The sequence below is a fragment of the Entelurus aequoreus genome, linkage group LG11 (genome assembly GCF_033978785.1).
Source record: "Entelurus aequoreus isolate RoL-2023_Sb linkage group LG11, RoL_Eaeq_v1.1, whole genome shotgun sequence".
Lineage (NCBI taxonomy): Eukaryota > Metazoa > Chordata > Actinopteri > Syngnathiformes > Syngnathidae > Entelurus > Entelurus aequoreus.
This window is the reverse complement of record NC_084741.1, coordinates 19,078,396-19,094,574: the sequence shown is the minus strand read 5'-3', so window position 1 is coordinate 19,094,574 and position 16,179 is coordinate 19,078,396. Positions and strand designations below refer to the sequence as shown.

Sequence of the window (16,179 nt, the reverse complement as noted above, 5' to 3'; positions counted from 1 at the left end):
GAGTGTTTGATGTATTTGTAGAATGTAATATTAACTGATGAAAGTATTTGTAGAATGTAGTATTGAGTGTTTGAAGTATTTGTAGAATGTAGTATTTGAACTATTTGTAGATTGTAGTATTTGTAGAATGTAGTATGGAGTGTTTGAAGTATTTATAAAATGTAGTATTGAGTGTTTGAAGTATTTGTAGAATTTAGTATTGAGTGTTTGAAGTATTTATATAATGTAGTTTTGAGTGTTTGAAGTATTTGTAGAATGTAGTATTTGAAGTATTTGTAGAATGTAGTATTTGAAGTATTTGTAGAAAGTAGTATTGAGTGTTTGAAGTATTTGTAGAATGTAGTATTGAGTGTTTGATGTATTTGTAGAATGTAATATTGACTGATGAAAGTATTTGTAGAATGTAGTATTGAGTGTTTGAAGTATTTGTAGAATGTAGTATTTGAACTATTTGTAGATTGTAGTATTTGTAGAATGTAGTATGGAGTGTTTGAAGTATTTATATAATGTAGTATTGAGTGTTTGAAGTATTTGTAGAATGTAGTATTGTGTTTGAAGTATTTATATAATGTAGTTTTGAGTGTTTGAAGTATTTGTAGAATGTAGTATTTGAAGTATTTGTAGAATGTAGTATTTGAAGTATTTGTAGAAAGTAGTATTGAGTGTTTGAAGTATTTATATAATTTAGTATTGAGTGTTTGAGGTATTTGTAGAATGTAGCATTGACTGTTGAAAGTATTTGTAGAATGTAGAATTGAGTATTTGAAGTATTTGTAGAATGTAGTATTGAGTGTTTGAAGTATTTGTAGAATGTAGTATTTGAAGTATTTGTAGAATGTAGTATTGAGTGTTTGAAGTATTGGTAGAATGTAGCATTGAGTGTTTGATGTATTTGTAGAATGTAATATTAACTGATGAAAGTATTTGTAGAATGTAGTATTGAGTGTTTGAAGTATTTGTAGAATGTAGTATTTGAACTATTTGTAGATTGTAGTATTTGTAGAATGTAGTATGGAGTGTTTGAAGTATTTATAAAATGTAGTATTGAGTGTTTGAAGTATTTGTAGAATTTAGTATTGAGTGTTTGAAGTATTTATATAATGTAGTTTTGAGTGTTTGAAGTATTTGTAGAATGTAGTATTTGAAGTATTTGTAGAATGTAGTATTTGAAGTATTTGTAGAAAGTAGTATTGAGTGTTTGAAGTAATTATAGAATGTAGTATTGAGTGTTTGAGGTATTTGTAGAATGTAGTATTGACTGTTGAAAGTATTTGTAGAATGTAGTATTGACTGTTGAAAGTATTTGTAGAATGTAGTATTGAGTGTTTGAAGTATTTGTAGAATGTAGTATTTGAAGTATTTGTAGAAAGTAGTATTGAGTGTTTGAAGTAATTATAGAATGTAGTATTGAGTGTTTGAGGTATTTGTAGAATGTAGTATTGACTGTTGAAAGTATTTGTAGAATGTAGTATTGAGTGTTTGAAGTATTTGTAGAATGTAGTATTTGAAGTATTTGTAGAATGTAGTATTGAGTGTTTGAAGTATTTGTAGAATGTAGTATTGAGTGTTTGAAGTATTTTTAGAATGTAGTATTGAGTGTTTGAAGTATTTGTAGAATGTAGCACTGAGTGTTTGAAGTATTTGTAGAATGTAGTATTGAGTGTTTGAAGTATTTGTAAAATGTAGTATTGAGTGTTTCAAGTATTTGTAGAATGTAGTATTTGAAGTATTTGTAGAATGTAGTATTGAGTGTTTGAAGTATTTGTAGAATGTAGTATTGTGTTTGAAGTATTTGTAGAATGTAGCACTGAGTGTTTGAAGTATTTGTAGAATGTAGTATTGAGTGTTTGAAGTATTTGTAAAATGTAGTATTGAGTGTTTCAAGTATTTGTAGAATGTAGTATTTGAAGTATTTGTAGAATGCAGTATTGAGTGTTTGAAGTATTTGTAGAATGTAGTATTGAAGTATTTATAGAATGTAGTATTTGAAGTATTTATAGAATGTAGCAGAGGTGGGACCAAGTCATTGCTTTGCAAGTCACAAGTAAGTCTCAAGTCTTTGCCCTCAAGTCTCGAGTCAAGTCCCGAGTCAAGACAGGCAAGTCCCGAGTCAAGTCCAAAGTCAAGACTGGAAAGTCTCAAGTCAAGTCACAAGTCCTGCATTTTGAGTTTCGAGTCCTTTCAAGTCCTTTTAACCACAGACTAATATATTTACACATATTGTGTATGCTTTTAAACCGCTGTATTTATTTATTAAAACAAGTGCATTTGAAATAGCAGGAAAGAAAATAGTACTGACATTGCAATTCATAATAGCACTATTAACCAGTCATTTTAATAGTTTAAACAATTTTAAACATTTAACTCATTCCTTTACAGAATAAACACATTTGCAAAAACAAGTGCAACTGTACTTATTTGTACAAAAGTGTTAACATTGTATTTCCATGGCATATTGCATTGTAACTAGTTCCACAGCAGTTTCTATTCTGTTCTTACCTTATCTCATTGATCTCATCTCATACTGTATGTGTGTTGATGTGTGCGTACACATGAAAAACATAACAAAAACATGAACATAACAATGAACAGAGTTGTACTTTTTAGATGTCAGGGCCCTATGCAATATGTACACATATTCTTAATATAGTATATATTTTAACTGACCTTTATTTGACTACGTTTGTCTTTTTGTAGGTGGCTAAAATACGCGGTGCTGCTGATCGCCGTCTAACGTTATGTTACTGTGTGTGATACATTGACTAACGTAACGTTATGTTTAGGTACCTCATGCAACCCTGCTTAAAAAATCACTTGACAAAAAGTATGAATAAGGTAGCAAACTGCAGTGGACGCAACATATTGCTGTGTTTGAAATGACGTTATAACCATAAACATCTTATAAGTAGACGCAGCATTGGTTGCTGTGACGCGAGCAATTTGCATCTTGAAGTGGTGATGAGGAGCCGGCGAGCAGCCTAAACTGACAGTTGACAGGTAGAAAACAAAGATGCCGGGCTGGTGTTCAGCGTTTTCCTGCTCAAATGAGCGGACTGTTGAAAATAGGAATCGGGGGATTACTTTTCACAAGTAAGATTTAACATTAATGTACTATTGGTTGTATTTTATGAAAATAACATTACCACAGAGTTGAGAAGGAGCAAAGATCTTTAATATTTGTATGTGAAAATCACAAATAAATCTTCCAGGGGAGGATGACGCCCCTACAGGGGTTTGGTTTACAAACTTTCTGCCCCACCTAAAACAAAATTCACCAGCCGCCACTGATTATGATGCATTCTCATTTTAGGCAAAATATAAGACAATACTTTCTTAACAGTATAATTGTAACCAGGAATAAGTCTTCAAGTAACAATATTCAAATACTAACATTGTTGGGTAAAACAGAATTTGGTTTTATTCTGAATCCAGTTAAACAGATTGGTGGTTTTAGCTGATATAAAGACTTTCAGGTGTTTATATATGTTTAAGTATTTGGCAGACGCTTTTATCCAAAGCGACATACATAAAAAATACATATAAAACAATGACTGTAAACATGATCATTTAAGGGAAGAATGTAATACAAAATATCAATACAAAGTGTCAAGACTGAATAAACTCTCTGCTGCTGCAGCAACAGAGTCTATAAGATATATAGATATCTAATGTATTCATACATTGTTTATGTAGCATGTATATATAACGTAATCATATTGTTTCTTCAATTTAAAAATAGATGACCGTTTTTCCCCCCTTCTCTGGGATTATATTCCCAGTTTTAATCTCGGACGTCTGGTCACTTATAGCGTATAAGAATATTCTATTACTGTTAAGCAAACTATGAATAATAAAACATGTGTCCGTTATCATAGCTACACGTATGACCAAAAAGCGCGTGAAAATGAGTGGTATTCAGTGAGGTAAAATGAATTAAATGCGTTGACAGTTCATTGCTCGTGACAAATGAATTGCACTGAGTGGAGCGGATCACCACTCCAAGATGGCGGCCCCGCGTCTCGTCTGCGCCAGTAGGCAGTAGCGCTCGATGCTGCGTCTACTTATAAGATGTCTATGGTTATAACGTTAGCAGTGAGTTTACAGCCTCACTGATTTAACTACACAGCAAATAAAAGTCATGTTACTTAGCCAATAAACGTTATCTTACATTCAAAACTTACCCTTCTTTGTGCAACTTCAAATGTCGAACGAAGTTGGAAGTTGTTGCGTCTCCGTCTGTAATATTCGAACTGCGTGATTTGCATACGGCAATTCGTTGACCAAGTCGTAGTTTTTATACCCGAACGAAACCAACTTTGGTATAAATCTTTCTCACTGGCGCGTTGTTTGACAACTCTTGTTCATTTTTTGTCCTGCAATTTGATTGGATGAATGCTGTGTGATGAAAACAATGTAGATCTAATTTGATTGGCTGTTGTACTGCGAGCACACACGCTGACAGGCAGCACACACGCTGATAGACAGACAGACACGTACAAAATGAAAGCTACGGAGCGCTCCCAAATAACTTTTTAAACTTTAGGTTTTGGGGAAAGTAGCAAGTCATGTCAAGTCAAAAGGCTCAAGTCCAAGTGAAGTCACAAGTCATTGATGTTAAAGTCTAAGTCGAGTTGCAAGTCTCTTTACATTTTGTCAAGTCGAGTCTAAAGTCATCAAATTCATGACTCGAGTCTGACTCGAGTCCAAGTCATGTGACTCGAGTCCACACCTCTGGAATGTAGTATTGAAGTATTTATAGAATGTAGTATTGAGTGTTTGAAGTATTTATTCTGCAGTCTGACCTTCTGGTGACCTTCCTTCGTTGACTAATGAGCCAGAGCGGAGTTTTCCCGCCTTTACTGACAGCTGCAGCAGACAAGCGGAACTACACTACACCCCCCCCCACACACCCCCTCTCCCACGAGGCGTCCCCGTCTTGGCTCTCCCGCATGTGCCACAGCTGTTTGGCCCGCGGCTAAGGGAGCGTGGCGTGACGCGGCGATGGCGGCGATGGCGATGGCGGCGGGCCAGCATGACAGCAGCAGCTCCTCGCTCTGACCTCTTCTTTCCCACTCCCGCCTCCTTTGTCTCCGCGTCCAACGCCGTCGGTCTTAATGCGCTCGTTAGCGCGGGCCCTGATTGTCGGCGTGTGGCGTCATCAGCTAACGGCCGCTGGTTCGACTCCGTGACCTCTTTACCTTCCCGTTACTCTCGGCCGCGTCAGCAATCAGCGCTGATTGGCTTTTGATGGTCTCCTATTAGGCTGCGTGAGGAGCGTTCACAACCTGGCAAATGACTTTCTGACACATCTGCGTTGCAAATTGTCACAACCTTATTTATTTCTTGAAGGACAATTTTAATCGTAGCTAAACTGCTTCTGCAGCTGCCGCTTCTTGTTTGAGGACGACATTTACACGCTCCGTTTCACCCTTTCATCACTTCGGCAACCAGGAAAAGCACTTTTTTCTCAGTCGGGAACTGCCGGCACACCCCAGACACGTTTTGTCAACTAGAAAAGTGCTGAATTCCTGCTACTTTGGAATCGATCCCGTTTGCATGTGTTCATGCAAAGCGAAAGCCATTTATCAACAACACCCGGAAACGCTGCCGGCTTATTATTATTTGTATTTAATATTTAACAGTAAACTGAAAGATAATTGTGCTTCCAGTTGTAATATTTACTTGTTTTTTTATATATAGCAAACTTTGCATGCAGTTGCAATTCCAAGACGCTAGATGGCAGTGTGTGTTCCGTATTCAGGAAGTAGTCTTTGCCATTAAAGGGGAACTATTATGCAAAATAAACTTTTTTTTGTGTATGTAGTAGGGGTGTAACAAAATAGATTTTCAGATTGCACGATTCCTATTTGGAACGATTCCTATAATTTTTTTTTTTATGTATTTTTTTTTTCCAGACAGACAAATCACATTGTTAATGTACAAAACCCAAAACCAGTGAAGTCGGCACGTTGTGTAAATGGTAAATAAAAACAGAATACAATGATTTGCAAATCCTTTTCCACTTATATTCAATTGAATAGACTGCAAAGACAAGATATTTCATGTTTTTTTTTGCAAATAATCATTAACTTTGAATTTAATGGCAGCAACACATTGCAAAAAAGTTGGCACAGGGGCATTTTTACCACTGTGTTACATGGCCTTTCCTTTTAACAACACTCAGTCAACGTTTGGGAACTGAGGAGACACATTTTTTAAGCTTTTCAGATGGAATTATTTCCCATTCTTGCTTGATGTACAGCTTAAGTTGTTGTATTTTAGGCTTCATAATGCTCCACACATTTTCAATGGGAGACAGGTCTGGACTACAGGCAGGCCAGTCTAGTAGGCAGGCCACTCTTTTACTATGAAGCCACGCTGTTGTAACACGTGGCTTGGCATTGTCTTGCTGAAATAAGCAGGGGCGTCCATGATAACGTTGCTTGGACGGCAACATATGTTGCTCCAAAACCTGTATGTACCTTTCAGCATTAATGGTGCCTTCGCAGATGTGTAAGTTACATCTGTAAGTGCAAGTTAAAAGTCTCCTATGCAAGGCTCTACCCGTTATCAACAACAAAGAGTACTTGAGTGAGCAGTAAGAAGAGAGAGAGAGAGAGAGAGATGAGGTGCCGTTAGAGACATTATTCAGAATTACCTCTCACATGAACAACTGAAAAAATATTCTCCCGCACGCACTATTGAATTTTTTTCTCCATCACACACTACTGAAGTCCTCTCACACACACTACTGAAATCTTGTCATACACATCTATGAATGTTCTCATTCATGCAGGTCATTGTCATCTCAGGGCATTCAACCGATCGTTTGGTTTGTCTTGGAAGACGTTTCGCCTCTCATCCGAGTAGGCTTCATCAGTTCGTGCTCATAGACTTAGATTGGTCAGTTCTAGGACTAGGACTGAACTAGATAAGACCGATCGGATCTACACAGTTGAGCGGCGAAACGTCTTCCAAGACAAAAAGCAGTACAATTGCAATTGATTGAATGCCCTGAGATGACCTCTCATAACACACTACTATAATCCCCTCACACACACTTCTGAAATCCTCTCATTCACACTACTGAAATCCTCTCACACTCTACTGAAAATATCTCACAAGCACAACTAAAATTCTCTCACAAACACTACTAAAATTCTCACACGCACACACTTCTGAAACTCACACACTACTGAAATCCTCTCATACACACTACTGAAATCCTCATACACACACTTCTGAAACTCTCACACACTACTAAAATCCTCTCACTCACTACTGAAATCCGTTTAAACACACTTCCGAATTTATCTCATACACACTCGTGAAATGCTCTCTCACACACTACTGAAACGCTCTCATGCACTCACATTTTGCATAAACTACTTTACCATTTTAGTTAAATGCCCTTTTTATTTTTATTTGTCATTATTAGTGAGTTATATTTTTTATGTCATAATACAAGTGTGTATGAGAGGATTTCAATAGTTTGTATAAGAGGATTTCAGTAATGTGTATAAGAGGATTTCAGTAGTGTGTGTGAGAATATTTCAGTAGTGTGTATGAGATCATTTCAGTAGTGTGTATAAGAGGATTTCAGTAGTGTATGAGGGTTTCAGTAGTTTGTAAGAGGATTTCAGTAGTGTGTATACAAGGATTTCAGTAGTGTGTATAAGAGGATTTCAGTAGTGTATGAGGGTTTCAGTAGTTTGTAAGAGGATTTCAGTAGTGTGTATACAAGGATTTCAGTAGTGTGTATAAGAGGATTTCAGTAGTGTATGAGGGTTTCAGTAGTTTGTAAGAGGATTTCAGTAGTGTGTATACAAGGATTTCAGTAGTGTGTATAAGAGGATTTCAGTAGTTTGTGTGAGAGGTAATTCTGAATAATGTCCCTAAGGGCCTCTCAGAGAGGTGCGATTCTTTCACAGACAGAAGATTAAAACTCAAACTCTAAGGAAAATCTAGTAATTTGCTGGACATATAAAGTTAAACTGCAATACCAAGTGCGATACCAATATTTACCTTGGTATCGATACTATCGATAGGTAGGGCTATCGATATGCCCGCCCCTAATAATGGATCCTTACGGTATTGGTAAGTCTAAAAGTGTGTTTTTCCTGATGTGTGTGTCTCAGGGGGGACGTCCACGCTGCGCCTGTCCTCAGTGCGAGAGCTGCCGGGACAGTTAGAGGATCTTTACCAGCAGGGCTTTGTTCTGGCCGCCATCCATCCCTTCATCCATCCCTGCGGCCCGGAGTCCAACAGCCCGCAACACCAGCTCTACCGCGCCATCCTGGTGCAACTCAGCGAGGGGTACGTTTATTTGTTCTCTTTTTGTTGTTGTTTTTAAAGGCCTACTGAAAGCCACTACTACCGACCACGCAGTCTGATAGTTTATATATCAATGATGAAATCTTAACATTGCAACACATGCCAATACGGCCGGGTTAACTTATAAAGTGCAATTTTAAATTTCCCGTGGAACTTCCGGTTCAAAACGCCTTTGAGGATGACGTATGCGCGTGACGTAGCCAGTAGAACACAGGTATGGCTTCCACATTGAAGCCAATACGAAATAGCTGTTTTCATCTCATTATTCCACAGTATTCTGGACATCTGTGTTGGTGAATCTGTTGCAATTTGTTCATTGCATTATGGAGAAAGAAGCTGAGCAAGCAAAGAAGAAAGTCGGTGCGAAGCGGAGTATTTTGCGAGGGAAGTCAGCAACACAACACAGTCGGTGTTTCATTGTTTACATTCCCGAAAGAAGCAGTCAAGATCGAAGAACTCTGACAACAGAGACTCTTACCAGGAGGACTTTGACTTTGTTAACAGACACAGACGCGATACCGTGAGTACGCTTCCAAACATTTGATCGCTTGCTATAACTAGCTCGAGCTAGTAGCTAGGAGCTAGGAGCTAGCATAACAAACACCTAGGTGTTTGTTATGCGGGATTAATTTGTGGCATATTAAATATAAGCCTGGTTGTGTTGTGGCTAATAGAGTATATATATGTCTTGTGTTTATTTACTGTTGTAGTCATTCCCAGCTGAATATCAGGTCCCACCCGCGCGCTTCCAAACATTTGATCGCTTGCCCGTACGTGCGTGTCACGTACGTAACTTTGGTTAAATATATAAGCTTTATGAACCTTGGGTTAGGTGAACGGTCCTTTGGGCTGAGTGAGTGTGTGTGTTGTGCAGGTGTTTGAATTGTATTGGCGGGTTATATATACGGGATCCCGTCAATATTACCCGCTCGAGCTATAACTAGCTCGAGCTAGTACCTAGTAGCTAGGAGCTAGCATAACAAACACCTAGGTGTTTTTATGCGGGATTAATTTGTGGCATAATAAATATAAGCCTGGTTGTGTTGTGGCTAATAGAGTATATATATGTCTTGTGTTTATTTACTGTTTTAGTCATTCCCAGCTGAATATCAGGTCACCCCCGGCTCTCACAGCATCTTCCCTATCTGAATCGCTTCCACTCCCCACTAGTCCTTCACTTGCACTTTCCTCATCCACAAATCTTTCATCCTCGCTCAAATTAATGGGGAAATCGTCGCTTTCTCGGTCCGAATCTCTCTCACTTCTGGCGGCCATCATTGTAAACAATAGGGAACTTTGCGTATATGTAGAACACAGGTATGGCTTCCCCATTGAAGCCAATACGAAATAGCTGTTTTCATCTCATTATTCCACAGTATTCTGGACATCTGTGTTGGTGAATCTGTTGCAATTTGTTCATTGCATTATGGAGAAAGAAGCTGAGCAAGCAAAGAAGAAAGTCGGTGCGAAGCGGAGTATTTTGCGAGGGAAGTCAGCAACACAACACTGTCGGTGTTTCATTGTTTACATTCCCGAAAGATGCAGTCAAGATCGAAGAACTCGGACAACAGAGACTCTTACCAGGAGGACTTTGACTTCGTTAACAGACACAGACGCGATACCGTGAGTACGCTTCCAAACATTTGATCGCTTGCTATAACTAGCTAGTAGCTAGGAGCTAGGAGCTAGCATAACAAACACCTAGGTGTTTGTTATGCGGGATTAATTTGTGGCATATTAAATATAAGCCTGGTTGTGTTGTGGCTAATAGAGTATATATATGTCTTGTGTTTATTTACTGTTGTAGTCATTCCCAGCTGAATATCAGGTCCCACCCGCGCGCTTCCAAACATTTGATCGCTTGCCCGTACGTGCGTGTCACGTACGTAACTTTGGTTAAATATATAAGCTTTATGAACCTTGGGTTAGGTGAACGGTCCTTTGGGCTGAGTGAGTGTGTGTGTTGTGCAGGTGTTTGAATTGTATTGGCGGGTTATATATACGGGATCCCGTCCATATTACCCGCTCGAGCTATAACTAGCTCGAGCTAGTAGCTAGTAGCTAGGAGCTAGCATAACAAACACTTAGGTGTTTTTATGCGGGATTAATTTGTGGCATAATAAATATAAGCCTGGTTGTGTTGTGGCTAATAGAGTATATATATGTCTTGTGTTTATTTACTGTTTTAGTCATTCCCAGCTGAATATCAGGTCACCCCCGGCTCTCACAGCATCTTCCCTATCTGAATTGCTTCCACTCCCCACTAGTCCTTCACTTGCACTTTCCTCATCCACAAATCTTTCATCCTCGCTCAAATTAATGGGGAAATCGTCGCTTTCTCGGTCCGAATCTCTCTCACTTCTGGCGGCCATCATTGTAAACAATAGGGAACTTTGCGTATATGTTCAATTGACTACGTCACGCTACTTCCGGTAGGGGCAAGCCTTTTTTTTTATCAGATACCAAAAGTTGCGATCTTTATCGTTGTTGTTCTATACCAGGGGTCGGCAACCTTTACCACTCAAAGAGCCATTTTGGCAGGTTTCACAAATTAAAGAAAATAATGGGAGCCACAAAAATACATTTAAATTTAAAATGAAAAACACCGCATACAAAGCTTAAATGCTTTGTGCTATGTTAACCAGGGGTCTCAGACACACGCACTGGCACGCACTATAATGTGGATATTTGATGTTAGTGCGGCCCGCGAGTTTTAAATGAATGGCGCTGGATAGCGTCATACTTGCCAACCCTCTCATTTTTCCCGGGAGACTACCGGATATCAGGACGTGATGGCACTGCTTTTGGCGCCCTCTTCAGTCTGCCCAAACAGTGTACCTGCTCGACCACATGTAGAATGCAGTTTCGGCTTGCTCACGTAAGTGACAGCAAGGCGTACTAGCTCAGCAGCCACACATCTTACACTGACGGTACCAATACCCAGAATCCCATGCAACCCTAACTCTTCCGCGCAACCAACGCACGGAGAGAGGGGGGGGGGGTTGCTGTGTGGGGGGATTTGGTAGTAGCGGGGGTGTATAATGTAGACCGGAAGAGTTAGGGCTGCATGGGATTCTGGGTATTGGTTGTGTTGTGTTTATGTTGTGTTACGGTGGGATGTTCTCCAGAAATGTGTTTTTCATTCTTTTTTGGTGTGGGTTCACAGTGTGGCGCATATTTGTAACGTAACAATGTTAAAGTTGTTTGATACGGCTACCGTCAGTGTAAGCTGTGTGGCTGATGAGTAAGTATGCTTTGCTGTCTCCTATGTGTGCAAGTAAAAGCTACATACAACATGTGGCCGGACTGGCACACTGTTTGTAAATGCTATAGAGGACAATTATTGCAGTGCAATTAGGGCACTCCCTTTATAGAGTAATTAGAGTGTAAATATGATTATATTTTCCCTGGGAGTTATCTATGAGAGGCACTGAGATCCACAAGTCTCCTGGGAAAATCGGGGGGGTCGGCAAGTATGTAGCTGAGCCGCATCAGAGTGGTCAAAGAGCCGCATGCGGCTCCGGAGCCGCGGGTTGCCGACCCCTGTTCTATACTAAATCCTTTCAGCAAAAATATGGCAATATCGCGAAATGATCAAGTATGACACATAGAATAGATCTGCTATCCCCGTTTAAATAAAAAAATGTCATTTCAGTAGGCCTTTAAGTCTGACTGAGACTGGGAACGGACTCAAACTTCACCCCCTCTGGGGGTCTCGGCTACGACGAGGATCAGAAACCTCGGAAAAGAGACGACACACCCACCGAAGTCGTGCACAGACAACAAATAACGCATCAGTTGGGGGCTTCGCTGAGGATTATAATGACAACCACCAGTGGGGAATTTGGCAGAGTTCGGAACGCAATAACAGGAAAGTTGTTTTGGTCCTTGTCAGGTTCAAACACTGATTACAGCTATTAAACAAGACAAGAAGCAAATAATTAAACAGAGACAGAATAAAATGTGGCTCAATTTGAGGAGAAACGTATACATCTTGTACCCTTCTACAGTGTCATTACGCTCTGCCAAAAGATTGTACGCCTCCCCCTGTATTTGGACTTTCTCTGGCCACATGACAACAGCTGCTTCTAATGCTAGGTTCACACCAACGGCGCTTTGACAGCGCTTTAAAGCGGCATGCAAAGCCTAACAAAGGGTGATTAAAGCGTGAGGGTCGTAATGGATCGTGGGAAAGCTTGTAGTGAAGCGGGACAAAATTTTTTAAACGGTTTAAAAAAATTCGGCGCTCTGTTAAGAATGGAATAAAGCGCCAAGAGCGTATCAAAGCGTGACAAAGCTCAGCAAAGCTTGACTCAAAGTGTAGGAAAGCTTAACAGATCTTGGTTCAAAGCGCGGACCCCAGTCTACAACTACAAATAGGAAGTGACTGTGATATTAACTAGTGACATTGAAACTTTATGTAAAACCAACACAGGATTACAAATCCATTCTCTTTTGCATCATTGCCTTTTTTATACGATGATCATTGTTTCTGTACTTCTGTTAGAGTTTGCTGATTGATGTTACAGTTTGACATTACTGTCTATAATTTTTCTGTATGAAAATGTAAACAAAAACGGTTCTTAACTTTCTACTTTGTGGACAATGTTGATCCACTCTCTTGTATCATCTCATACAACATAATGTACCCTTTGTCATATGAACCCCACATTATGTAACCTGATTGGTGAACAGTGATACTATTTGTGCTTTTTTGTTTGGTCAAGTTTGTTGCTTGCTGTACGTGTTGATAACATCTTCCTTAATAATATAGAGAATATGTTACGTTTAAAAGAAATGCCTTTTATTATTGTCAACTAGCATAAGAAATGAAAGATAGATATTTATTAAGATGACAAAGAAATAAAAGAAATGAAGATATAAAACATAATATAACGGGAAAAAAAGAGAAATTGAAAAAATAAATGAATATAAAAAATGTGTGGAAAACAGTATACTGAGTTTTTCACATTTTTTTTTACTTATTTGTTTATCATATTTCTCTTTTTTATTACATTATGTGTTTTATCTTGTATATAATAAAACAAAAAGAGAAATCAAATAAATAGATACATCTAAAAAATGTGGGGAAAACTTTGTATACTGAGTTTTTCACATTTTTTTCTTATTTTTTTCTTATTTCCTTTTTTTTCTCATTTTTTTTCTTATTATTTTGTCATATTTCTCTTTTTTATTATATTATGTGTGCGCACGCAATTTATTCATCAAATTCACAAAATAATAATCGCATCAAAGCGTAATAAAGTTCAATAAAGCGTAATAAAACGTATCAAAGCGTGATTTAAAGCGTATCAAAGCGGGATCAAAGAGGCATCAAATCGTGAGGAACAGTAACAAAGCGGGAAATAATTCGTATCAGAGCGTATCAAAGCATAACATTACTTCGGAGATCGGGATATTCGTAGAAAAATTGTTGGTGTGAACCAGGCCTAAGGGACGAGGTCGTAAACAGCCATCGCCTTTGATTACAACAGTTCAAAAGAAAAGGTCGTAAACAGTTCACAGAAAAGGTCGTAAAAGAGTTCAAAAAGAGGTTCGTAAAACAGTTCAAAAAGAGGTTCGTAAAATAATGGGGAAAAGGAGGTTCAAAAAGAGGTCGTCTGGAACTTGGGCAGATCCTGCCTTCTCTCCGCTTTGTAGTCCTTGGGTTAAAACAATATCTTTCTGTTGATTACAATACATGAAAGAAACAGAAACACCTTCATGTTGCTTCCCATCCTACACAGTGGAGTTTTACAAGCCTTCTTCTTGGTAGGTTTCAAAGACAGCTTTTGGTCTTCTCGCTGGGAACTCATTTCAACACAAAGTTTTTGTGATAACTTAGATAAAATGATTCTAACTGTCCTCGTTAGAAGTTAATGAAGAACACGACTGCAGCAATCTCAAATATAAGACAATCAGGGTTAACAATCAGAAATATTGTGTGAAAAAGAATACAACAGAATTTAGTCCAAACAACTACACTAGTTTTATGGAGTTATGTGATGATAATGGACACTATTTGCCTTGGAGAGTGGACTTCTTCCGGCTGCTTCTCCGTCAAACACACCATCAGCAGCTTCCCCAGATTAGCACGGACAAACACCCCGTCGCTAAGATATTATTTTAACATGCTTGGCTGGCGTCACCGACCTATTCTGCTTCAGTATGGCGCAGACTAGCTCGTTAGGTAGCTAGCTCAAACTGTTTCACCAAGTTAGCTAGCTACTCGGTCGGCCATGTTTTTTTATGACTGTCCTTCACGCTCAATTTCTTCCTTCCCATGGTTAGAAAAACTAAGTTATCTGCATCCCTAGCTATAAGCTAATGCTAACAAGGAAGTTTGGATTTTACGGGGGTTCATGCTGGCATCCGCTACGCCACTAGCGGTGTGATTGCCACTTAAAGCATAACATTCGTATGTCGGGGTACCTAACTATCAGACACTGATGTCCTCACGTTGTCTCTTTGCTGAAAAAGAATGATCCTCGCTTGTAAAGAAACTATCTGTCCCCTGACCCCCTGAGGGCACCACAGACTGTGGATGCTTTTAAAAAAGGCTTAAAAACCCTTCTTTTTAAATACGCCTGTTTTTAGATACATGCATACTAGTTCTAGCTATTAGGCTCTTCTAGTTTTTATTTTTATTATCTTTTTATTTAAAAAAAATTGTAATACACTGTAGCACTTTGAGGTTGTTTGCTCAGTGTAAAGTGTTTTTAACAAATAAAATCTATTATTATTATTATCATTAATCGTTAGCATGTTAGCTTCAGTGCTAACATTGCAGTCACATTGTAACAGCATGCTCGGTTAGCATGTCCTTTGACAAAGAACAACAAACAACATCAGACGTCCCAAGTCTGTAGCTGACTGACGGACAGTTGGCAGGGCTCCAGACTGCATTTTAAGATGTGTAGCAAAGCCTGATTATTTTTTTTATTTTATTATATTTTTTTTGCACATGTACAAGGTGGGCACATCTAGCTAAGGTTGGGTCAGAGGCGGTATCATGGCCATTGTTTTTCAAAACAGTCTTCCCTGGTGGTAGGTATGCGTGTGAGTGACAGGAAGAAAAGCTGTGATTTATAGTTTGGCATTATTTTCACGGTATTTTCACATTACCCAGGCTTGCTAGGAAACATATGTTAGCAACATTAGCACAGCTATGGTAGCTACAGCGCTAACATCGCAGTCACATGTTGACATCACGCCAGGTCAACATATCAGCCCAAAACAAAAACAAAACAATCAGACTTCCAGGTGCAGTAGCATCCACCAGGCTGCATTTTAAGACGTGTAGCAAAGCCTGTTTTTTCTGTTTGTTTGTTTGTTTGTTTTGGACCCACCTAGCGCAGGTCAGAGTTGCCCCCTGTTGTACGCATGGAAAACAACACTTTTTCAGTTTCCCCTGATTGTGTTTTGATTGTGTTTAGCATTCCTCTTCACGCTGTCGTCAGGAGAAAATGATCCTCACTTGTAAAAAACAACAACTTGATGGTTCATCACTCGACAATCTCAGTGTGATTGCGTGTGTGTTGTTTTTAATGCTCTGTGACGCAAACACTTCTGACAAGAAGCAACACACAAATGAGGCTAAATCAACACGGACTTATGTTCATTTTTCCTGTGTTTTGGTCCCAGTTCTTTTCCAGCGCTCTTATTTTAAGTCCACTCCCTATTTTTTTTGTTTTGTTTTTGAAAACCTCACCTCTGCCAAGGGAACCTGGTTCTGATTGCCAATCAGGAGGGTTAAAGGCCTACTGAAAGCCACTACTACCGACCACGCAGTCTGATAGTTTTTATATCAATGATGAAATCTTAACATTGCAACACATGCCAATA

At 38.8% G+C, this 16,179-nt stretch overlaps 1 protein-coding gene across 3 annotated transcripts in view; it reads left to right on the top strand.

Moving 5' to 3' along the window:
• The window catches only part of LOC133659854 (raftlin-like), a 343,132-nt gene that overhangs the window by 145,177 nt on the left and 181,776 nt on the right, over positions 1 to 16,179 (top strand). For all 3 annotated transcript variants that reach the window (XM_062062657.1, XM_062062658.1, XM_062062659.1), the window contains exon 3: positions 8,139 to 8,316. In XM_062062657.1, the coding sequence (XP_061918641.1) occupies positions 8,139 to 8,316 (178 nt within the window). The remainder of the gene's footprint in view (positions 1 to 8,138; positions 8,317 to 16,179) is intronic.